Genomic DNA, 25,977 nt, shown 5'->3' with positions numbered 1-25,977 from the left:
ACCTTTTTAGGCGTAAGGACCCCCTTCTGACAAAATTTTCTAGAAACTGGTTCTTCTCGTCATCAACATATATCGATAACTATAAATGCTCTTTATACCTGGCATCTTTTGGCATGTTTCTCTTGTTTTTTTTCTTTCTGACCTGGTTTTGACTCTGTTTTTGCTGGTTCAGTGTCTCTGAGCTCTTCCTTTTAGCTCTTCAGTTTTAAAGCGCAAGTGCTCCTATTAGAAATTGTATTATGGACTGGTGTTTCCATGATTTCATGTTTGACTTACTGGTAAGTCCCTAGTAAAGTGCACTGAGGGTGCCAGAACCTGTAAATCAAATGGTGCTAGTGGTCCTGCAGTACTGATTGTGCCACTCAGCCAAGCAGCCCATAAAAGGGTTATCAGATCTGCCACTGCAGTGTCTGCGTGAAGTTTGTAACTGCCATGCAGACCTGGCAAGTGCACCCACTTGCCAAGCCCTAATCTTCACTTTTCTTACACGTAAGTCAACCCTAAGGTAGGCCCAATATACCCCTGTGTGCAGGGTTCTGTGTATGTTATAGGTAAGACATGTACTGGTGTGTGTGACATTTTCTGGTAGTGAATTACAGTGTGTTTCATTTTTCACTATGGAAAGGCTATCTTTCCCATAGGATAGAATAGGAGTTTACTTATAACATTATATGAGCATACCAAACCAACGGTCATTGAGCGTAGGGGTGTAGCTACAAACAAAGGGCCTTATTTATGAGGAATTGGCGAAGGACAGCGCTGCAAGTCTTCTTGCGGCGCTGCCCAATTCCAATGTGAAAGGGCAGGAATAAACTGTTATTATGAAATACGGTGCATTCCAGTTCTTTTCTCTTCAGAAATTGCTGTCTAGCACTACCGTAGGCAGAATTGTTTTTGTACGGGAAGAGACACCTTCCTTCACGAAAACAATACTGAGGGGTGTTTTCCTATTTCTACGAGAGCTGCAGAATGCAGCTCTCATAGAACATTTCTCCTTGTTACGTCTCTACTGGAGAGGTGTCAGTTTTTGGAGCTGCCCCAGGTTTACTTGATTTTGTAAATAGGGGGTAGCATGAAAATCCATGGGCTTTGCGTGGGAACCCCATGCAAAGCCCATGGAACACCTCCTTGATGCAGAGTACGGCAACGCAGTGACTTGCGCTGCTATGTCTTACTCCATACCTATGAGGCAATGCAAAGCCATGCTGGGTGATTTTGCACTGCCTCATAGGTACAGTTGAGAAGGTTGCGCCACCAGAACATCAAAAAAAGTGATGCTCTGGTGATGCAAGTCTCTCATAAATAAGCCTAAACTATTCTTACGTTTTTTAGGTATTTCACCTTCAGGTATCTAATAATAATAATAAAAACACTTATAAAGCGCTTGGTTACACTTATGACAGTGTGTCCCCGCGCTAAGAAATGCTGCAGTATATCAAGAGGCCGAGATCAGGAGAACAGGGGAGCAAGACCATTATTACTTTGGGAAAAGGTGTGTTTTAAGTTTGAGCCTGAATCTTGTTTCAGAGGGCTCCATGCGCAGATCTAGTGGGAGATTGTTCCAGTGCTTGCCTGCAAGAAAGCGAAAGGAGCTACCTCCCATCCTGGTCTTACGAACGCGAGGGAGCTTAAACAGCATCGCTCCCGCGGATCTAAGGTTCCTGGTGGGGCGGTGAATAGTCAGCAGGTTGCGTAGGTAACTAGGTCCTTTTCCCTGGGCAATACGATGGGTAAAGCATAGAGCTTTAAACTTAACACGTTCCTCAATAGGGAGCCAGTGGAGTTTTTGTAGTGCTGTTTTACCAGAGGCCCTGCGAGGGAGATTCAGTACCATGCGGGCCGCGGCATTTTGGACACACTGTATATGATGTAGACATTTACAGCTTAGTCCTAAATAAAGGGCATTGCCGTAATCCAGGTGAGGAGTAATCAGGGCATGGATGAGTGTCTTCCTGGCGCTAATGGGGAGAAGGTCTAAGACTTTCCGGAAAGTTTTTAAAATACCGAAACATTTACTCGTAATTTTACTGATTTGTTGCTTAAAGGAAAGCTCCGCATCTAACCATATTCCTAAGTTTTTCACCAGGTTAGCGGGTTGGGGAAGCGCGCCCAGCTCTGATGGCCACCAAGCCTGCGACCAGACAGAAGGGGATTTGCCCACTATCAACACCTCTGTTTTCTCGCCATTAAGGCGTAGGCAATTGTTATGCATCCACCCTGCCAGAGAACGCATACAATTGGAAAAATTGATGGCATCCTCTGGTTGATTGTGGGTGAGTTTAATTATCAATTGGGTATCGTCAGCGTATGTGACGATATCCACACCAAAAGATTCGACTATATGGGCTAGTGGCTCCATATAAAGATTAAAAAGCGTGGGGCTCAAGCTTGAGCCCTGTGGTACCCCATGTTTTAATTTGTGGATAGATGATTTATATGGAGGGCAGTGTACTTGGAAACTTCGGTTTTCTAGAAAGGATACCATCCATTTCAGAGCTGGCCCATCTACTCCCAGATCTGAGAGGCGAGACAGCAGCGTTGAGTGCAGCACGGTGTCAAAAGCTGCACTCAAGTCTAATAATATCAATGCTGCTGTCTGCCCCTCATCTGCAAGTTGTCTTAAACATTCTGTGGGCAGTGTGAATGAAAAATAAATAAAATAAGTTATTGCTCAGTGGGAAATGCGCTGTAGTACATTAGGAAAACATCTATTAGTTAAAGCACTGCAGAGGTCTGTGTTTAACCAGAGACCCACAGAATTAAATCTTGATTGATGCAGTGGAGAATAGTGATGTATATTTTTAGTGCTACAAAGGCACAGCCTGTGACAGAAAGCACTGGGAATTTGCAAGTCAATTTTTTTATACTTGCATTACCCACAGGGTAAGATACAATGCTGCAAAATGTGTGAATAGTTTACAATAAAATGGTGCTTTCAAAATGTAGGTTTTAATAATACCAGACCACATGTAATGCAGTTATTTTTTTTTTTTTACATAACTGTCCCTTCAACACCTCTTTAGGGGCACAAAGGGCAGTGTAAATTCAGTCAAAATTAAAAGAAAGAACTTTTCAGCCCAGTAGTTAACTCTTTGCATTTAAAACAACACACATCTTTGTCTTCACAAAGAGCCAGAACTGCTCCCAAGCATCCTTTACACTGGCAGATTATCAGCATTTGCTTTTCATTCAGGCAAACAGCTGATAACGATCTCAATTAGCCATCCCAAGACAGCAGGCGGCTGTCTTTTTACAGGGACAAGTGAAGCTGGGGAATCTGCGACCCCCTTCCTCGGACTCCAGGACCCCGCTGGGGGTCGGGCCCCACAGTTTGAAGACCTCTGCCTTACAGGCATGCTTTAGCATCTTCAACTCCGAGGTGAACCAAGGTTTAGAAGGAGACTCTCTCCCAAGCCTACAATGACCAGAGGCGGAGAGAGCAGTGACAAAATCAGTGATCCAGTCGGTAAACTTGGCCATATTTTCCTCCACATCAACTAGAAGAGGAGGACGCAATGCTGTTAAATGACAGCTAAATTGCCCTGCTTCCAACTTCCTGGCGGTGGGGGAATGGTCGTGGTGGACCCTAAACAGCCCAAGAAAAGAATATGGGAAAATGATCCGACCAACCGACAGGGAGTGGTTTCAACACTGATATGGGGAAGTTGGCACAAATAGGGTCTAGAATATGTCCCCCTTGATGGGTCGGGTCTTTCACCCATTGAGAGAGCTGGGCCAGCTGGGGAATATCCAGGAAGGCTGCTGAATCCGCCGACTCTATAAGATTAAGATGGATATTAAGATCCCCCAGGAGCAGATAGTTAGAAAAACAAATTGATCTGTCTGCCAACGCATCCCCACAGGATTCGAGGAATGCGCCAGCTGGCCCCGGTGGTCGGTATAATAGTAACCCCACCCCCGTGTAAACTGTGCCGATAGTTGCAGACTAAAATCCAGGGCCTCACAACCCCCCAGATAAAGGATGCTTCACTATGCAGGGACCAACGATCTCTAAATACAATGGCCAAACCCCACCTCTACCGACTGGACGATCCACCCGGTGGATTTTGTAGCCAGAAGGGGTAGCCAATGCTACAATAGGGTTAGAGAACGTATCAAGCCAGGTCTCCGTGATAAATATAAGATCTAACTGGTTATCAGTGACTAAGTCTGCAATATCAGCATGGTGCTTCCTCAAAGATCTTGTGTTAATGAGACAGGCTTTGATGCTGGCCTGGGTACAGGAAGCGATAGTCATAATGTCCGTGGTTAACTTTGTAGTGGGAAGAAACCCACAGTCAGTGCAGACCGTAGTACTATCGGGCCCTACCTGGTTAGCACTATATAAAGGACATCGTGGCGTTCTTAATGATTTTAAAAACATGCTTGAATACTGAATAATCGGTCCATTGCTATTAACGGGGGCTAAACCGGCTGAGTGGCTCACCCTGAGCCCTGCTTTAGCGCTGACTGGCGCAGACGGGCTTGCCTTCGGCGCGCCCGCTGCGCTCGTCTGCTGTGCGTTCTACTAAGGCACATTAAAATAGGGTTTGACCAGTGCTGGTATGCTGCGTGCAATGACTGGACCGCTGACCGCGAGAAGCGCGTCTCACGTCCAAGATGGCCGCAACCCGCCCGCAAATGAGGTCCGGTATGCTGCAGTGCCGTGGCGTGGAGTTGAACACACTCCGAGAACTATGCCACCAACAGAGACAGTAATCCAATTTAAAATTCCTAAGTGGGCAGGTTTTTAAAACAAAATTGCAATGGCACAGAGACGATGTTTCCAACGCCCCATCCTCGGGTCGGCACCAAAACAAATAGTCAAGCTTTCCGACTCGGGATCGGGTCAATACAGACCGTCTTCGGATACAAAACATTCCGCTCCCATAGACAAGTGTGGTCGGAGCCGAAATCGTCTAGTTCGAAGGACAAAAAGGACAAATCCAGTTAGGCAACAAATTCAAAAGAAGTTCTTTAAGACCCCCGGAACCGATCTGTTCGAGGCATATGGGCTGCAGATGGTACATTATGAATAGATCGCCATCTGGTGTTGGGCTCGGATGATTGCACTTTGTTTTTCTCTTGGAGAGTCTTTTGTCTCTTGGTGACTCCTCCCTTGGTTGGTAGTGCGCATGGGCATCGGCTCCATCCTTAGATTGTTTTTTTCCGCCATCGGGTTCGGATGAAGATCGAGACGCTCCAGATCAACTTCACAAGAAAGTGATTTTCGGCGCGTATTCCCTTTCCAATTCGACGGTATTGTTATTCGAACGCGTTCATTTCCATTCCGGCGCGTTACAAATTCATAATAAAAGAGAAAAACTTGAATCTACGTCGAAGAACAGGAGGCCTTTCTCGACGCAGTCAAGCCCGGGGTCCATGGAAAGGACTCCATTCAAAAAATGTCCAACGTGTGGTGCTAAGTTCCCACACAAGGACCTACACGAGGTGTGCAACCTCTGTCTATCGCCTGAACACGAATCCAGGGACTGCGAAGCCTGCGCAGCATTCTCCTCCAAGCTAACGATTAGAAATCGTCGAGCTCGAAGACGCGAGGTTTACAGAATGCAGGCGGAGGAGATCCCGGAGCTGTTCGGAGACGAACAAATCGAGGAAGAAGAGGACCAGTCGGGGTCGGAAGGGGACCAGTCGGAGATGGAAGAACTCATCGAGCAACAAACCGTGAGTGACGACGTCCCCTTACCAAAAAACCGACCCCGTGCGGTAACGACCCCGCCCTCGGGCCCGGTCAAGCCGCTGAAAAAAGTTTCCGACGCCCCGCCTTTAGGCCCGGCAAAGAAACCGAAACTGAAACCGAAACACTCGGACTCCCACCATGTCGGATCCGAGAAAAGGGCGACATCGACTTCGGCACCGAGGCTACATGCAAAGGAGAGCTCGGTATCGAAACATTCCATGTCGAAGCATAAATATGACTCTTCGCCCAAGAGACACTCGATACCAAGAAAGTCGGAATCGAGCAAACATTCGGTGTCGAAAACGACAAGATCTGAAGATCGAAAACAAAAGCACCTCTCGGAACCAGGACCCTCGGTACCGATTCAGGAGCAACAGACAGATCCCAAACAAAAGATCTTGTTTATTGATCCACAAACGGGGAAAGTGGTCACGAAGAAGAGAAAGAGTGAACAACCAGAAGATAAACCTCTTCCTCCAAAAAAGAGAACAATGGGGACGAATATAACTCCTCCTGCTTCTCCTCGTCCTAAAGCCACACCCTCTTCTCCTATTCCTCACAATAGGCCACACACACCAAGACCAGCTACACCTCAGTCAGATGTAGACAGTGACATGGGGGAGGGAGAACCTCAGGGGGATGAAGAAACTATCCCAGATGAGGAGGATCCATGGGAAAATTATGATGTAGGGTCAGATGAGGACAACGACCCAGAGCTATACCCCTCAAAGCCTTCACCACCTGAGGATAACACAGGTTTTGTGCAACTCATTAATAGGGCAGCAAAATACCATAAGGTAGATGTACATACAGAACCTCAAATAGAGGATTTCTTGTTAGAGACGCTACCTAATGCACAAAGAACATCAGGTACTCTTCCTATGTTAAAGGGTCTTCTTACTCACACAGATGAGATATTCGAAAACCCAGTGAGAGAGAATTGATAAAAAATACAAAGCGGCTCCAAAGGACCCAATATTTATTAGAGGGCATGTACCGCTAGACTCGCTAGTGGTCTCAAACGCTCGCAAAAGAGCAAACTCATTATCTACAGGAGAGGCTCCTCCACCAGATAAAGAGTCGAAGTTAATAGATGCATCAGGCAAAAGAGTAGCATCACAGGCAGCGAATAGCTGGCGTATAGCCAATACACAAGCACTACTCGCACGTTACGACAGGGCACATTACGATGAGTTAGAAAAACTTCTCATACATCTCCCAAAAGAACATCAGAAAAGGGCAGATCAATTAATACAGGAAGGTAAAATAATCACAAATACTTCCATTAAATGTGCATTAGACGCGGCAGACACCGCAGCAAGATCGATTAACACTAGCGTCATGCTAAGAAGGCACGCATGGCTTAGAATCTCAGGATTCAAACAGGAGGTACAAACAGCCCTACTGAACAAACCATTTGATCAAAAGACATTGTTTGGTTCAAGCACAGACGAGACATTAGAGAAAATGAAGAAAGATACTGAAACGGCTAAGTCAATGGGAGCATTGCAACAGCCAACACACAGAGGTTCCTTTCGTAGATCCACCTATAGAGGGGGCTCAAAGAACACAGGAACGAATCAGCAATCCACATCTTTCACTCCAACATCACCCAGAGGTAATTCTAGAGGCAATTACAGAGGTAACAACAATAAGGGAAGAGGCCGCGGAAATAACAATAACCGCAACGCCTCAACACCAAAACAGTGACTTCATAGAACTCCCCCCAGACCACATAACACCGGTCGGGGGACGTCTATCACAGTTCCTACCTGTCTGGGAAAACATCACGTCAGACAAGTGGGTGAGACAAATTATCCAACATGGTTATTGCCTAGAACTCACAGATACCCCACCAAACATCCCCCCCAAACAGCGTCCAATGAGTCAGGATCATCTGACATTGTTAAGGGAAGAAGTGCTAGCACTTCTACAAAAGCATGCAATAGAGAAGGTCCCAAAAGATCAACAGGGCACAGGAGTATACTCTCTATACTTCCTGATCCCCAAAAAGGACGGGTCCCTACGACCAATATTAGACCTCAGACCTCTCAATGCTTACATAAATTCGGAGCACTTCCACATGGTCACGCTCCAACAAGTACTTCCTTTACTGAAGAAAGGGGACTTTCTTTCTACACTGGATCTAAAAGACGCTTACTTTCATATCCCAATTCACAAAGCCCACAGAAAATACCTAAGGTTTGTGTTAGAAGGACAACACTATCAGTTCAAAGTCCTTCCATTCGGTGTCACAACAGCACCGAGAGTTTTCACAAAATGCCTAGCGGTGGTGGCAGCACACCTAAGAAGACAACAAATACATGTCTTCCCATACTTGGACGATTGGCTAATAAAGGCCAAGTCAAAGGAAGAATGTCTTCACAACACGCAGAAGACAATTCAATTGCTGCACCACCTAGGGTTCACGGTGAACTACAAAAAATCACACCTGCAACCAAACCAGATTCAACAATACTTGGGGGCTACAGTAGACACAGAAAAGGCAACAGCATACCCCAACCCAGTCCGAGTACAGACAATGATCGGGTTAATACAAAGATTTCAACCACAACACTCACTACCAGCACGAGTGTTTATGCAACTATTAGGCATGATGTCCTCCTGCATACTGCTAATACCACATGCCAGACTACAAATGCGTCCACTACAAGAGTGTCTAGCGACACAGTGGAATCAGGCTCAAGGGCAGATTACAGATCTGTTGTTGGTAGACGACCGGACGTATCGCTCTCTGAAGTGGTGGAACACAGAAAACATTTCCAAGGGACGGTCGTTCCTAGAGCCAATTCCACAAGTAATAATAACAGCGGACGCATCGCTCTCCGGATGGGGAGCGCATATGGACAAATACACAGTACAGGGGAAGTGGAGTGTGCAGCAAAAGAAACTGCACATCAACTACCTAGAGCTATTAGCAATATTTCTAGCACTAAAAGCTTTCCAAATGCAAATAACACCCAAAGCAGTCCTGATCAGAACAGACAACATGACTGCAATGTATTATATTCAAAAACAGGGGGGGACACACTCTCTCCAACTGTCCAGACTAGCACAGGACATATGGAGATGGGCCATTCCTCAAAAGATCTACCTGTTAGCGGAACACCTACCAGGAATTCAAAACCAAATAGCAGACATCCTAAGCAGACAGTCGGAACAAGTACACGAATGGGAGCTGCACGACCAAATACTACAGCCATTCTTCCAAAAATGGGGGCAACCAGAGATAGATCTGTTTGCAAATCATCAGAACGCAAAATGCAAACAATTCGCATCCAGGTACCCACACCAAAGGTCCCAAGGCAATGCACTGTGGATAAATTGGTCCAACAGATTTGCTTACGCGTTCCCTCCCCTACCACTAATTCCATTACTGGTTCGGAAACTGCAGCAACATTCAATGACAATGATACTAGTGGCACCCACGTGGGCAAGACAGCCGTGGTTCACCACGCTGCTACAACTCTCACAAGTACCACATCAAAAGCTAAGGTTATTACCCATGCATCTTACACAGAACCATGGAGAAATAATGCACCCAGATCCCAAACAACTGAACCTAGCGATCTGGCTCCTGAGGTCATAGAATTTGGATATTTAGATTTACCACCAGAATGCATGGAAATCATTAAACAAGCCAGACGTCCTACCACCAGAGCATGCTATGCAGCAAAATGGAAGAGGTTTGCTATACACTGTAACAGTAAACACATCAACCCTCTGGACGCATCCACTAAACAAATCATTTGCTATTTGTTACACTTACAGCAATGTAACCTAGCATATACCTCTATCAGAGTGCATCTAGCAGCCATAGCGGCATACCTACAAAACAGACAACATCTGTCACTGTTCAAAGTACCAGCAATTAAAGCTTTCATGGAAGGACTCAAAAGAGTCATTCCACCAAGAAGGCCACCTTCCCCAGTCTGGAATCTCAACATAGTGCTTACCAGACTAATGGGGCCACCATTTGAACCTATGCATAGGTGTGAAATACAATTCCTCACATGGAAGGTAGCCTTCCTCATAGCTATCACGTCACTTAGAAGAGTAAGTGAGTTGCAGGCTTTTACGATTCAAGAACCATTTATGCAGCTACACCAAAATAAAGTGGTTCTTAGAACAAACCCAAAATTCTTACCGAAGGTTATTTCAGCATTCCACATCAATCAGTCAGTGGAACTACCGGTTTTCTTTCCAAAACCACAAACAGTAGCTGAAAGAGCCCTACATACACTGGATGTTAGAAGGGCCATATTGTATTATATAGAAAGAACACAAACTTTCAGAAAGACAAAACAGCTATTTGTTGCGTTTTCTCCCACACATAAAGGCAATCCCATCTCCAAAGCGGGCATTGCCAGATGGATTGTAAAATGCATTCAAATATGCTATCTAAAGGCAAAGAGAACATTAACTGTTCCTCCTAGAGCTCACTCTACACGTAAACTAGGAGCATCTATGGCATTTCTAGGAAACATTCCACTAGATGACATATGCAAAGCGGCTACCTGGGTTACACCGCACACCTTCACAAAACACTATTGTGTAGATGTGCACACAACACAACAAGCTAGAGTGGGACAGGCAGTATTAAAAACATTGTTTCAGACAGTTGCAACAGACACGGGCGACCACCGCTAGGGAGAGAACTGCTATATAGTCTATTCATAATGTACAATCTGCAGCCCATATGCCTCGAACGGAATATGCTACTTACCAGTATGCATCTGTTCTTGGCATAGAGGGCTGCAGAGTGGTACATGCCCTCCCAGCCTCCCCGGAAACCTGTGTCTGTTCCAACATTATCTTATTTAGATACACTTACATGGGCACTCTTATCTGTATTCTACTATACTACTCCATCTAACCCTACTATGGCAAAACAATCTAAGGATGGAGCCGATGCCCATGCGCACTACCAACCAAGGGAGGAGTCACCAAGAGACAAAAGACTCTCCAAGAGAAAAACAAAGTGCAATCATCCGAGCCCAACACCAGATGGCGATCTATTCATAATGTACCACTCTGCAGCCCTCTATGCCAAGAACAGATGCATACTGGTAAGTAGCATATTCCTTTAAAATGTTATAAAGGACAGATAAGATCCAAAACAGAAAAAGCTATATATTAATCCAGATACGGGACACATGTTGGCTAAAACTCCTTCCAAAAGGAAAGTCAGTTCAGAGGATTCTGGATATAAGATTCCTCTTAAAAAGAAGGACATTGCTGCAAGTCCGATCCATCCTACTTCGCCATCCCTTCCACCATCTTCACCTTTACCTCAACTGCCAGGCTTAGATCCACTACATATATAACCCCACAGGGATCTCCTCTGACACAGCCTGATTTAGAAGATGATGATGACAATGTCCCTTTGCCAACAGACCAATGGGATGATTATATTATTGATCCACCCATGGATAATGATCCAAATCTATACCCTGCTAAGCCTTCACCTCCAGATGATAATTTCTCGTATTTAGAGCTGATTTTCAGGGCAGCAGCATATCATGGAGTTACACCTCACAAAGAAGCTTTGAATGACTACTTCTTATTTGAAAAACTAGGGTCTTCGCATAGAACTAGTCAGAGTTTCCCTTTGTTAAAAGGCATGACGAGACATGCAGATGAGATTTTTAAGGACCCTATTTGTGTCCGTATTCCAAGACACAGGGTTGATAAGAAATACAAACTATCACCCTCCGATCCTGTTTATATTAAAGGACAGCTCCTTTTAGACTCAATGGTAGCTTCTAATGCTCGTAAGAGAGCGAACTCACAGACTTTTGGAGATGCACCTCTCCCTGATAAAGTCTAAATTAATTGATGCTTCTGTTAAAAGCGTGGCTGCTCAAGCCGCTAAGCACTGGTGCATTGCCAACACACAAGGCCTACTAGCTATGTATGACAAGGCACACTGGGAGGAGACAGAAAGCTTACTTTAATACCTCCCAGAAGAACACAAGAAAAAGGCACAAGAGCTAGTCCAAGAAGTAAAACTTATATCTAATTCTTCTAGTAGATGTGCTCTTGATGGTGGTGACACTGCAGCGAGAGAATTTATTCTATGAAAAAAGACACGGGCGTGGCGAAATCCATTGTGCGTGTCCGTCTTCATCAAGCAGAGGCTCTTGCCCCTCATTTTATAAGGGAGGGTCCAAAACTACCCCCTCAGACCCTAATGCTTCCTCATATAAATCCAACACGCAACCCTATCCCTCTAGAGACTTCTACAGAGGAGGATACAGAGGAAACAATTTTAAAGGTAGGTGTCAGAGCACGCCAACACGTAACTCCCCTTCACCCAATCAACAGTGACTTGCCTACACTTCCCCCCCGATTATTGAACACCTGTCGAGGGGAGACTTCAACAATTTCTCCCCATTTGGCAATCCATAACATCAGACAAAGGTGTAGGAGAGTAGGGTCTGCTTCCTGTGGTTAACCCCAATTTTTGCTGTGATTCCCTGGTTTTTCAACTTTAGTCTGGCTGTGGCCCTGCTAATCAGGACCACAGCCTAGCTGTTCTCTCTCTAAATTGATACCATGTACTTAAGGTACATACTAGATTGGTTACTGGGTCACCCTTGTGAGCCCCTGTATAGTGTACCCTAGGTACCCAGGGCATAGGTGCACCCTAGGCCTACGAGGGGCTGCAGCATGTATTGTGACACCCCTGGTTTGCCTTCCAAACTGACACCACAGGTCTGTTCACACAGCCTGGGTAAGGTGGTGTAATCTCCCCTTACTTAAATATAGTATATCTATATCTACCTTATATATGGACACATAGTAACCTATAAGCCACTTCTATGGCAGGCCTTAACAATCCTGGAGGCAGAGTGCTTGGTTTTATGTGAGAGGGTGCTCTAGCATGAGCTGAGCCCCTCTGCAGCTTTCAGAACCATCTCCTTATTGCTGTTCTATGAAATAGCCATACCATTATACTCTTAAGTGCATTATTGGAATGCTAACCCCCCCCACCAGTCCTGGTGGCGGGGGTAGCATTCCACCCTTCTAGAGGGAGAAGACATGTAGTTACTGGTAAACCCGGTTAAAGTTAAACAGAGCCCCAGCATCACAAAATGGATGCTGCTGCCACAGACACGAGCCTGACCTCCTGCTGCTGGACGAAACTCCGTCAGGGGAGGCCTGGACAATAGGTTTCCTGTCCAGGGAGGTGCTGGAACCTCCCCAGACAGGCTTTAGTGTATTGGGGGCAGGAAGGGCTGCAGTCAGTGAATGCTTTTCAGACACTGCCTGGGGCACACAAGGTTCTCCATGCATAGCCCGGTTCAAACCAGTTGCTGGGGCACTCAGCCCCAGCTCTGGCGTGAAACTGGACAAAGGGAAAGGGGTGTAACCACCCCCTTCCCAGGTCCACCCATAGGAGGGACCTTACAGGTAGTCCAACCCCTAAACTTAGTATAAGTATAGGAGCTGTGTCCCTAGGACTTTAGATTACCCTGGACGAAACTTTGAAACACAAATCCTGGACCTTCGCTGTTCCATTTCGACTGGAAGACGGAAGACATCTCCCTTGTGGTCAAGGAGTGACCACCCTGTGCAAACAGGCACCACCAGTAACTTGCCGGTCTGCATTGTCGAGGCTCCCGCAGGAACTCGAACACTGCGACACAGGACACGGACTTCCAGATATCTCTGACGCTGCTCGACGATCCCAGCAAAGCTGAGACCCGTGGCGGACACGAGAGACGTGGGACCATAACTCCTGGACATCCTGCATTTTGCTAACTGCATCGACTCCCGAGGTATCTCGCAGTTGTGCATTGAGGTACGAGAAGCCCCGGCCTCGACCACCATTTGCACTGAAGCTCAGGCCCCCACACTCCACGAGTGACCCGTGGGGCCCGCTCTTGCATTTCAGCTCGACGCGTCTTCCCGGTTCCTAGTCCGTTGGCTAGTGAGCCCCCTGAAGACTTACTTTTGAATTTAAATTGCTTTCCTGGTTGTTCCAGGCTTGCTCCAGCTTCCCTACAAAGGGAGCGCCACAGACCTTGCTGGTCTGCACCAAAGCCAATCATCTCCTGCGTGGATTGTGTTTGCCAAGGCTTGTTGGGTCCAATCCGGATACCGACACTGCAGTCAACTAGATGCTTTGTGGGACAACTCGAATCCAGCTCCTGGACCTCGTGGCTGCAGAGAAAAGCTTCACCTCTTCACCTGAAATCACCCGACATCGCCTGGTTCCTTCCTGGTCACTGGCAAGTGAACCAGACTCTGTCCCTTCTGCTTTCAGGTTTTTCAGATCTTCGATCCACCCTTGGATCCACCCGGACACTCTTCCTCTGGTCGCCTGCAGCACTTCTTTGCAGCTCTTCTTTGAAAACGACTACGAAACCCGACACCAAGAGGCACCTATGCACCCGGCTTCCCTAGGTGAGGTAACACGAGTACTCCGGTACTCCCTTGGGTCTTGACTCTTAAAGTGCCCTAGTCTAAAGGGGTTTCATCTTAGTCCATCCGGAAGTGTCCTTTAATTGTTAAATTTGTAACTTGTTCTTTTCCCATAGAAAGTCAATGGTAACTCGCGGCTGTGTTTAGACACTGCACTCTTCTCCCATGGGCCTCCTACTTCCTAACCTTTGGTTGTTTAGAGTAGCTCCAACAATTCCCTAGGCCTACTTTCTATTTCAGAATTGGTACTTATACCACTATTTTAGTATATGGTTTGTGAGGCCCCTAGGGCAAAACGTATACTATGCAACTTATCATATGCTAATGAAGTAACTTGTATTGTACTTTTACCTCTGACCTCATTAAGAGTGCAGAGGGCTTGTGTTTAGAATAAATACATAAATATTTGAAATATACCTTGTGTGGTGTCCTTTCATTTGGTACTCAAGGGAATTATAATTGGTAAAACAACTTGCTTAATTCGTTCTCTGAAGTCTTAGCCGGATGACTGCTGGTCCACCCTACCACTAGGATAGTTTTATATAAGGTTGACTTTACAACCACATCCAATAAGGGTCGATTAGACTGGTGCAAGGTGTCCACTAGAACAAGTGGTCACCATATGCCAGGCTAACTTCTCACAAAGGGTTCCTAGACATTATCCAATATGGTTATTGCCTGGAGCTTACTAGCAGTACTCCCAACATTCCACCTCGCACTCTCAAACTCTCGTCAGAGCACCTGCAGCTCCTCAAAAAAGAGGTACAAGCTCTTTCAACTAAAGGAGCCATAGAATCAGTTCCATTACAGAACCAAGGTTCAGGGGTGTACTCTCTGTATTTTCTGATCCCCAAAAATGACAGCTCCTTAAGACCGATTTTGGATGTAAAGACGTTAAATCTGTCAGAACACTTCCACATGGTCACACTTCGAAAAGTGCTTCCACTGCTACAGCAAGGTGACTTTATGTCCACACTGGACTAAAAAGATACATACTTTCACATTCCGGTTAACTCAGCACATCAAAATTATCTTAGATTTGGGATAAAAGGAAAACACTATCAATTCAAAGCACTCCCGTTTGGAGCAACCGCTGCTCCCAGAGTGTTCACAAATTTCTGCAGGAGTGGCAGCACATTTCAGAAGACAAGATTCATGTCTTCCCGTACCTAGACAACTGATTCGACAAAGCCAGCACACACCAAAAGTGATAACAATTCACTCCGACTACATTAGACCTACTCCAGCAATTGGGTTCACATCAACTATCTAGAGCTTCTAGCTGTGTATCTAGCACTGAAAGCTTTTCGGTCTCACTCATAGGGAAAGTTGTCCTAGTCTGCATGGACAACATGACAGCTATGTTCTCTGTACAAAAACAGGGGGGGGGGGGCATATTCTATACAACTGTCACGCCTCTCTCACTGACCATTTGTCACTGGGCAATTCATCACGGAGTTCGTCTTCGGCAGAGCACCTCCCAGGAGTAAACAATCATATTGCCGACCTCCTCAGCCGAATGTGGCAACAAATAGACTATTGGGAACTTCATCCCCAAGTTTTTCTTCCAGACTTTCAAGAATGGGTATTCTCACAAATAGATCTGTTCGCCATAGTGGACATCTCAATATGCCCAAACTTCACCTCTAGGTTCCCACACCCTCTATCCAAAGGCAATACCCTATGGATACATTGGTCAGGGATATTTGCCTACACTTTTCTGCCTCTCCCTCTCCTTCAATTTCTGGTTCGGAAGCTCAGGCAAATATCCGTCACATTAATTCTAGTGGCTCCCACTTGGGCCCGTCAGCTATGATTCACAACACTCTTGGAACTATCTGTATTTCCACATCAAAGGCTGCATGTCAATTCCAGCTTTCTCACGCAGAACCATGGAGAAGGCAGACACCCAAACCCCAAGAAGCTCAATCTAGCGCTTTAACACCTGAAGTCATGGAGTTTGGCCATCTGAACTTGCCACCAGAGTGTATGACTAGTCCTAAGGAAGCAATAAAGCCTACTACCAGAGCATGTTATGTAGCAAAATATAAAAGATTTGTTATGTGCTTTACCAACATCAAAATTGATCCAGTAGATACCTTAATTCAAAATATTATTGGTTACCTTCTGCATTTACTGGTTTAGCTTAGACTTCCATTTGATTGCATCTTGCTGCAGTAGCTGCATATTTGCAAAACAGACATCTACTTTGTTTAAAGTTCCAGTAATTAAAGCCTTTATGGAGGGCCTGAAAAGAGTAATACTAACCAGGGTACCTTCTGCACCAGTTTGGAATCTGAACATTGAGCTTACACAGCTCATGGGTCCACCTTTTGAGCCATTACTCAACTGTCAGCTACGGTTTATTTCATGAAAAGTTGCCTTCCTCATTGCGATCACTTCATTAGGAGAGTTGGTGAGCTACAAGCATTAACATTAGAAGAACCCTTCTTTCAACTTCATAAAGACAGAGTAGTTCTTCGCATCAGCCCAAAATTCCTTTCCAAAGTCGTCTCTGCTTTTCATATCAACCAATCAGTTGAGTTACCTGTGTTCTTTCCTCAACCTTATTCTGTAGCAGAAAGAGCTTTTCATACTATTGATGCCTAAGGAGCGTTATTGTATTATATTGAACGAGCAAAGGATTTTCGTAAAACAAAACAATTGTTTGTGTAATTTGCTACACCTCACAAAGGCAATCTGATTTTTAAATCTGGTATTGTAAGATGGATTGTTAAATGTATTCAAACCTGCTATGCTAAAGCTAAAAGAACTTTATACCTCCTAGAGCACATTCCATTCGTAAAATAGGAGCGTCTATGGCCTATCTAGGTAATACCCCTATAGCTGAACTTTGTGAGGCAGCAACATGGTCCACACCACACACATGTATCAAACACTACTGTGTGGATGTGTTAGCATGTCAACAAGCCAATGTAGGGCAAGCAGTGCTAAAGACACTTTTACAAACCGCTGCAATGTCTACTGGTTAGCCACTGCTTTGGGAGAATACTGCTACATAGTCTATGCAAAGCATTTGCATCTACAGCACACATGCCTCAAATAGATTATGCTACTTAGCCGGTAAGCATCTGTTCTTGGAATGTAGAGCTGTAGATTCACATGCACTCTCCCACCTCCCTGGGCATCTGTAGTTGTTGCAGTTTTGCATTATTACATTACATATGCATGGACATCTCTGTACTAAACTCACTTACTCTATTCTCACACTCTTGCGGGAAAACAACCTAACAGTGGAGTCGATTGCCATGCGCACTATCACCGAAAGGAGGAGTCACCTTATCTCGAGACTGGGAAAGACTTCTTTGATGAAAAACAACTTGCTAGCATCTGTATCAAACACTAGATGGCAGGAGTATGCAAAGCATGTGAATCTACAGCTCTACATGCCAAGAACAGATGTTTACTGGGTAAGTAGCATAATCCTTTCATACCACTGCACTTACTGGAATAAAAGAACCCAAAAAACTAATATATGTTTACCTGCAGATGTATGGATTTAACCACAATGAAACAGCATGGCATAAACACCATATATGCAGATCCGCAGAATGTAATGTAGCCGTTGTTGAGAGTTGGGTGAAGCCATGACTCATGAAAGGCAAAGCTACAAGTAAATCATGATGAGACTCTCCTGGCTGCTGAGCTGAATGCCTTATGGAGGCATGGATACATAGTATATCATATAAAAAAATCTTTTAAATTGATTGAAAAAACTTTAGGTAATGTTACGATTAGGTCGTGATGGAAGCAGTTGAAGAGTAAAAAGAGCTGAGTCGTTATTAAGCAGCATGTATGACTCTAAACAAATAAAGACATGGAATTTGCTAGTTCAGCTAGCTATGAAAACCTTAAATACCCCCAGTGCAATGCTAATGCCCTTACACATAATGTCACAGATACTATCACAAATGACGATATTGGTTACATCACTAGTTCCATCACATAACCATTGCCATAATCGGTTGTCTGACTGAAGCCACTATGTGCAGCCTATGATTTCAGGGCAGTGTGCATCGTGATAGAGAAACCCAGGAGGCTCTAGGTTAAAGGATACTTATTTATAGTCAGGCCCAGCAAAGAGTATACTCTGTGCTGTCTTTAGCCTTTGCCTGGTGGGCTGCAACCGAAGACCCTTCTGAATGGTATTTCCAGTGGGCCCCGCGGGAAGATGTGTAGAGAGGAGATCCTGTACCGAAAGTCGAAGGCATGACCATTCAGTACTCTATGCGCTGACCTGGCACAAGTTTATACCCTGCACACATTATCCCCTGAACAATTCTTGAAGGTTGAGAGTAGGGTGTAGATTTAGAGCCACATAGCTCTTGAGGTTACATTGTTGTCACCGGGTAGGCCCTGCACCCAGAGCCTCCTTGGGATGGATGAAGCAGGTAACCCTTGTTCCTCAGTGTAGGTCAGACTTAGAGGCCAGACTTTCTACTAAGAGCTCACAGGACACATCTGAAGCAGTCTCTGGCCTCTGCACTCTTTCTTCTTTCTTGTAGGGCATGGCTCAAGACAAGTCCTAAGCCTCATCCGTCTGCTGAAAGTTGCACACTGCAGTGTCCTTGAACGGCTTCAGTGATATCATGATAACTGTAATTGGTGCTATATTGTCAACAATGGTTGTCTTTTGAAAGGTCATCTGTGATGCCATTTGTGAGGGTTACTGAGCCTGGGGGCATGAGTTAAGACTGCAGAGCTACCTCAACTGGATTATTTTAAGTGCTTTTATATTTTGCTATGGAACTGCCATATGAGTTTATAATTTGTTTGGTAGCAGTGGTATAGCCTCACCCTATATTGTTTCGTAGTGATAAAAAAACATGCATGGATACCCTTAGGGGTGACAGGTTTGCGGTTTACAAATGTGGAATTATATAATAGTATTGTGACTAACTAATACTTGTTTTCATAAACACAATTTTGGCATGAAATTTGTTTAGTTTTGCGTCATAAATAAATAGCTCACACAGGTAAAATTAAGCAAAGTAATTGTATCCTTTTTTCTTATCGTATTTTTATATGCTTGACAGGAACCTGCAAATAGTCGTCTACCTCCTCATCTTATTGCACTTGATTCATATATCGCAGGCTTTTTTGATGACATTGGATACCTGGATCTGCTGCCTTGTCGTCCTTTCGATACAGTTTTTGTTTTCTACATGAAGACTGGTCAGAAAACTAGCAGAGAGGTAAGGTATTCCTGGATCTCTGTTGCAAAGTAAATATTTTTTATTTGTGTCCTGTATAGTGTCAGTTGACACCCAGGGGTACTGAATTGTACTGGTAGTAAATAGAGCAAAGTAACAGTTAAAGAGATACATTTGAGCAAACCCGAATCTGTTTGAAGACATGGATGGCATTGCTTTGTAAAATGCATGTCCATGTAAGCACGTACTTGTGAAGCACAAACATACGTGGGAGCAAAGCAGCACTGAACAGTTAGCAAAGTCAAGACAACGATTCAAGATTGTTTACAGTGAGAAAGGTAAAAAGGATTTTCATATCGTGTAAGGTAGTAGTGATCTTTAAAGATATGGCATTAATTTGTTTCTGAATAGTAGGAGGACCTTAGCAATTCTGATGTCCATGGAGATGTTGTTCCAGATCACGTGCGCGCAGGCGGAGGCCTGCCTTCTTATGCTTACTATTCTGCAGCTTCCTTATTTAAACTGTGCCAAAATTCAAGCAAAATTAGCTTAAAAAATCCTTATTACAACTTCGTCCTTCCGCGCCCCTGTCCTGGTCTATGAATGTAACCAATCCCCTTCTAAGGGAAGGCACCTAAAAGCACAAATTACACTTTTTTCCCCACACTCCTCCCCATAGGAAGTGGTATAAAGGGTTATACCCTATTTAATAGTCCTGTTTTACTATACTACACATAGTACCAGGACTACAGTGTCACTGACTGATAATGATTTTAACCCTGTTAGAGTCTGTCTTCCTTTTTCCACAAAATTGGGTTCCAAAACATTTCAGACCAATGGATTGTAAGCATTGTTCTCATCAGTCCTTGAAATGGAAATATAGAAGCTCAGGTACTCCTTGTCACAAAGTGCTTGTTTGCTGTTGAAGTTCCGGTACTCACCCATTGAAAGATTTGGTGCAGTCTGAGTAGAGCTGGTACTATCCCTTCCTTATTAAAGAAATGCAGGTGCTGAGTACTTGATAGTACCTGCCCATTTAAAGCACTGGTTCTCATGCTACCTTGGCTCATTTTGCCGACTGGTTCGAGGGAAGGTTCTCTGACCTGTGGTACTGCCATTTTTATTTTCCCTATTGTGCCAATATTTGGCTGCCATCCTTTTATTGCTCAACAGCCAGCTCAGCAGAGCAGGTATTTAATGCACCTGCCCTGCATATTGTAGTATTCCATTCCATGCTTTACTCTCCACTTATTCATGTACTCCCTTTCCCATGTTCTATTCAGAATTGTTTTGGTTCGTTCTGCCTGGGGATTCTTAGGGATCCTTGGGAGTGTAATGTTCTATGAGTATCAGTTACAGCTGTGCATCTGTTCGTGGTGGTTGTGTAAGCTGTCTCCTAAGAATAAACTGGATCAAACCATCAAGAAGTCTCTTTCTGATTACTACATATTCTGGCGACGATCGGGATATCAAGCCTGAAGCTTAAACAGGACCCGTCTTTTTTTTTTTTTAAAAATACAAAAGAAAAAAAGAAAGAAGAAAAATCCAGTTTGGAGACAGCGTTCACCGTTTGCACTGTGGACTCATCTAAGGTACTTTTATAATTCTTTATGTGTCAAACTATAACACCAGCGGCAGTATTTCTTACTCGATGTGCCTTGATTGCACCTGCGGCTGTTTCTTCGTGTTTTGTGCATTTTTATCACATTTGGGAATTCGAATGACCATTCGTTTACAACCTGTTGGATTTCATCTCACATCTACTCTGTTCTGTTTTTCCTCCGTGTGAAGTCCCCGTTCTGCTGGTGTTTTTGTGGCGTTTTTGGCTTTCACTACAACTTCATTGTGGAAGAGCATCTTTCAAAAAAAGCACACGAGACTCACCTTTCTCTTCGCGTGCGCTCCACTCGCTGCCAGAAGCTCTTCACTACGCTCTTGGATTCGACGCGTCATCTGCACACTCCGCCTCTGCGTGTACCTGCGTCATCGGACAGCGTCGCTCCACGCACAGCGCTGCGTTCCAGCAACCATCTTGGATCACCATGACAACAGCCTCCGATCCGAGTCCCGTTTTTTTTTTTTAATCTGTTTTAACGCCACAACTATTTATGTGATTTAACCCATTACCTCGATCATTACCACAGTTATTTATGTACCTTAGCTTATTCTGTTCCCTAATTTACATTCTTGTTGCAGTGTTGGTTACAAGGGCATCTTTATCACAGAGAAGGTATTCCGAACTTTCTTCAATGCTATTATTGTACAACTATGTTTTGACAATTTATTCAATCAAATAACTGTGACCTTTATTTTGCATTTTCTTTCCTATAGTATTTTTAATATTATTTTAAAAAAAATGTCGAACAACATAATTTCACCTGCACATTTTTTACCTTCGGCTGGTGATCCCAAAGTAGAATGGGACCTTTGGTATCCAACCTTTTTAGCCTATGTAGATGTGGTAGAAGAAGATGGCTGTTCCCCTAAAAGGAAACTCGCCTTGTTAAAAAATTGTCTAGGTGGTGCCGGTCTCAAAGAGTTGGAAAGTCTACCACCTATTGATAATACTGGTGCAGGTGATATAAATGTTTTTGATGTGGTTATCAAGCAATTAAGCATCAGATTTGGAAGAAAATTAATACAGTGATGGAACAATTTAAATTCTATTCTAGAATTCAAAAAGAAGATGAATCCATAGAAACCTATGTAGCTGCTCTACGCACATTAGCTAGTTCTTGCTCCTTTGAAACTATAGATTTTGACCAAGTCTTAAGGGATCAAATCATGATGCGTACCAAGAGCAAAAAGATACAGGAACGTCTATGGATGGGCACTGAGTCCTCTCTTAATGCTGTCCTAAACATTGCCAAAGGTATTGAGCAATCGGAATTGTTTGTTAATGAAATAAGAGGCCATGAAACTAAAACTAAAGTAACCATTCCGGAAGTTTCCTTAGTCAGGAATCCTCCTAATTACAGGAAACCTACTTAAAATTCTACCAAAAGAGACAATTTTGGCAGAGACAATAGATCCTTCCAAAGGAAGTCTCCTATAATTTGTTATAGATGTGGTGCTAATGATCACGTGGGAAATTATAAAGGGTGTCCTGCTTGGAACAAAATTTGCGTTAAATGCAAAAAGTCAGGTCATTTCACCAAAATGTGTAAGTCCTCGCAGAAGATTAATTTCTTATCACATGAAGAGTATGATGACTGTGAACAACCGTCTGAAATTAATACGATGTTGTGTGTTGGTGATACTGAGTGCAAAGGTTTTCCCAGTGATATTATTCTTATTAATGGTGTGGAAATCTCCATGCTTATCGACTCATGCGCCTGGTACACCATAATTGGCAAGGATGTTTTTGACAAATTTTGGTCCTCAAAGGAACTTTTACCACCTGATATACATCCTGGAGGGTACACAGGGAAGAAGATAGGCCTTGAAGGTTACATGTGGGCGGAGATCAGGTTTAAAGATAGAACTACTAAGGGGAAGGTTTACGTTTCCTCGAAAGGGGCTTCCATTTTATGCTGGCCCCATCAGTTTGATTTAGGTATCAAACTTGATCCCAATGCCTCTCCCCCTGTTTATGTCGTTCCTCCGGAAAATGACTTTATTTCCCAATTAAAAAGAGATTTCCCTTGTATCTTCAATGACAATTTGGGGGTTTTTGCTAACTTCAAACACCGCATTATACTTAAGGAATCAGCTGTTCCTGTCCGTCATAGGGTTAGAAATGTACCCTTGGCCTACCGTGATAAATTAAAATTAATTTTATCAGATCTGGTTTCCAAAAAGATCATCGAACCAGTTGAGTCATCCCCATGGGTTTCGCCCGTTGTTTTATCCCTTAAGAGCAACGGCGAGCTTCGTTTGTGTGTAGATCTCCGTAGCCTTAACAAGGAGATCTGGATTGATAGGCATCCTTTACCCCACATACACAAGCTCATTTCCACCCTTTCTGGCGCCTGTGTTTTCTCCACACTAGACCTAACCAGCGCTTACCATCAGGTAATTTTACACGAAGACTCTAAATTCCTAACCACTTTCATTACACCCGAGGGTTTATTTCAGTATTGTCGTATGCCATTCGGCTTAGCTAGTGCGGCGTCCGTCTTCCAACGCCTCATGAAGACAGTACTAGAAGGATGTGAGGGCGCAATCGCCTTTCAGGATGACATCCTAATACACGGGAAAAATTTTGAGGAGCATGATAAAAATCTGGTAAAAGTCTTGGAAAGGGTGCAAGAATATGGGCTGACACTTAAATTATCCAAATGTAAATTCAGACAAAATCAGGTCGAATACCTCGGCCATGAGATTTCAGCCCTGGGAATCAAACCTAAACTCAACCATGTCAAGAGCATATCCAAAGCCCCTTCTCCCTTGAACAAAGAACAACTTGTTTCCTTTCTTGGTCTCACAGAGTTTTATAGCAAATTCGTCCAAGATTATGCTTCCAAAGTCCATCCCCTCAGGGTGTTATTGAAGAAGGATGCGAAGTTTGTGTGGAATAGCGATCAGCAACATGCTTTTGAGTCACTGAAGCAAGAAATCATTAATGCTCCTTTTTTAAGACCATTTGATTTAGACAACGAATGTATAGTGTGTGTTGATGCGAGCAACGTTGGCTTAGGCTCAGTTTTAATGCAAAAAGACAGAGGTGAGGAGTACGTTGTGTCTTACGCTTCAAGAACCTTGCGGGGCGCTGAATTCAATTACTCCACAATTGAAAAAGAGCTACTAGCTTGTACCTGGGCTTCTGAACATTTTAGACAATTTCTTTGGGGAACTAGGTTCCGTTTAAGAACCGACCATAAGCCTCTAATCAACATGCTGGCAGCTGGTGGGGGCAGGACCTTAACAGCGCGCCTAGCACGTCTTGCAGCCAAGTTGCAAGAATTTCAATGTATTGTTGAATATGTTCCTGGGCGGTTAAATGTGCATGCCGACTGCATGTCCAGGCTGCCTTTAATCAATTCTATTTTTTCTGGTAATTGGAACAATGAATCAGAGGTTGTTTTTAATATCGATGATGTCAACGATTGTGGTCTAGCTGGTGCTTCTTCTAGTATTTCTGAAGTTGAGTGGAGGGAAGCTATGGCGAATGATTCTAATCTTGCTGCTTTAACTAGACATCTACAATATGGTTGGCCCCAAGAGCGATACTTATCTGGGGATATCCTTTCTTTTTTCAAGGTAAATGATGAACTTATGTTCGACCATGGTTTTGTTTTTCGTGGCGATAAAATCATTCCTCCCATTTCCTTGAGAGAAAGAATTATTTCCATGGCCCATGAAGGCCATATGGGCATGTCTGGCACCAAAAGACGCATCCGCGAGTTCTATTGGTGGCCTGGTGTAGACAGAATGGTCGACAAATGGGTTCGTTCATGTTCCCCCTGTGATAAAAGTGACAAGACTGTTAAACCATTGTCTGTTGCTACTTCTCCCATTGAATTTGTCTCTTGTCCTTGGAAGAAATTAGGCATTGACATAATTGGACCTCTTAACTTATTTCCCCACCAAAATGTGTTTGGCCTGGTCCTTATCGATTATTTTTCCAAGTGGCCAGAGCTAAAAATTGTTGACAAAGTTGGTTCCACTCAAATTATTCAATTCCTTGATGAGGTTTTTTGTAGAGAAGGGATTCCCGCGGAGATTGTATCGGATAATGGTCCGCAATTTATAAGCAAAGAATTTTTGTCATTCATCCAGAGGTGTGGCATCGTGCACAAAAGGGTGTCGAACTATAATCCGCAAGCCAATGGTCAGACGGAACGCTTTAACCGTGTCATCAAAGAGTCTATTCAGCTGGCTGTTAAAAGCAATCTAGACTGGAAAAAAACCCTGCGTTCCACCTTACTGTCTTATCGCACGTCACCTAACTCTGTCACAGGGTTTTCCCCCTTTGAATTGCTTAGAGGCAGAAAGCCTGGTTCCAAACTCCTGCCTTAGTGGATGAAAGTTAAGGTACCTGCTGATTCTTCTATAGATCCTGCTTGTGTTAAGGACAGAGTTTTGAGATATCAGGAAAGAATGAAAGCTAATTTTTTGTCCACTAAAAGTTCCTGTCAGAAGGTCAGAGTGGGTGATTTTGTCCGCGTGAAATTAGGCAGAGCCTTTGACAATAAGTGGAATAAGTGGTCAAACCCTTGCAAGGTTATTGAAGTATTTTCAAAGGCTGTAAGGGTTGAGGATGGGAAAATATGGAATTTTAGAAGGATTTCACTATGTAAAGGTTTAGATCCTTCTAATACTGAATCTTGTTCTGCACCATCCTCCTCTAATGATCTTACCACTGCCAAGCCTTTGTGTGATCAGAACGATGCATCTTTTTCTCCTTTGTTTAACTCTTTTGATTGCGAGAGCCAGAGTGTTGATCGTGCTGTTCCTGTGCCTAGCAATTGTAATCCGTCCATGTCTGACAATAACAACCCGACCACTGAACCACTGCCTGTCAATTGCAATCCGTCCATGTCTGACAATAGCAGCCAGATCACTGGACCACCTTCTAGCCACGTTGATGTTCCTGTTAGTGAAAATGTTTCCATATCTTGTCCTGTGGTTCTTAATGATGTTTCTTCTCTTAGGAAAAGCATTCGTGTGAAACATACTCCTGCTAAGTTGCATGATTACTACCTTTAA

The 25,977-nt window shown here is 44.0% G+C and overlaps 1 protein-coding gene across 2 annotated transcripts in view; it reads left to right on the top strand.

Annotated features, from left to right (window-relative positions):
- RALGAPB (Ral GTPase activating protein non-catalytic subunit beta) overlaps positions 1-25,977 on the top strand; it is a 1,758,088-nt gene that overhangs the window by 1,184,854 nt on the left and 547,257 nt on the right. For both annotated transcript variants that reach the window (XM_086932393.1, XM_086932392.1), the window contains exon 23: positions 19,210-19,368. In XM_086932393.1, coding sequence (XP_086788519.1) covers positions 19,210-19,368 — 159 coding nt within the window. The remainder of the gene's footprint in view (positions 1-19,209; positions 19,369-25,977) is intronic.

Source organism: Lissotriton vulgaris, chromosome 7, assembly GCF_964263255.1.
Source record: "Lissotriton vulgaris chromosome 7, aLisVul1.2, whole genome shotgun sequence".
NCBI classification, from domain to species: domain Eukaryota; kingdom Metazoa; phylum Chordata; class Amphibia; order Caudata; family Salamandridae; genus Lissotriton; species Lissotriton vulgaris.
The sequence above is the reverse complement of the archived record's forward strand: the minus strand, read 5'-3'. Positions and strand labels throughout refer to the sequence as shown.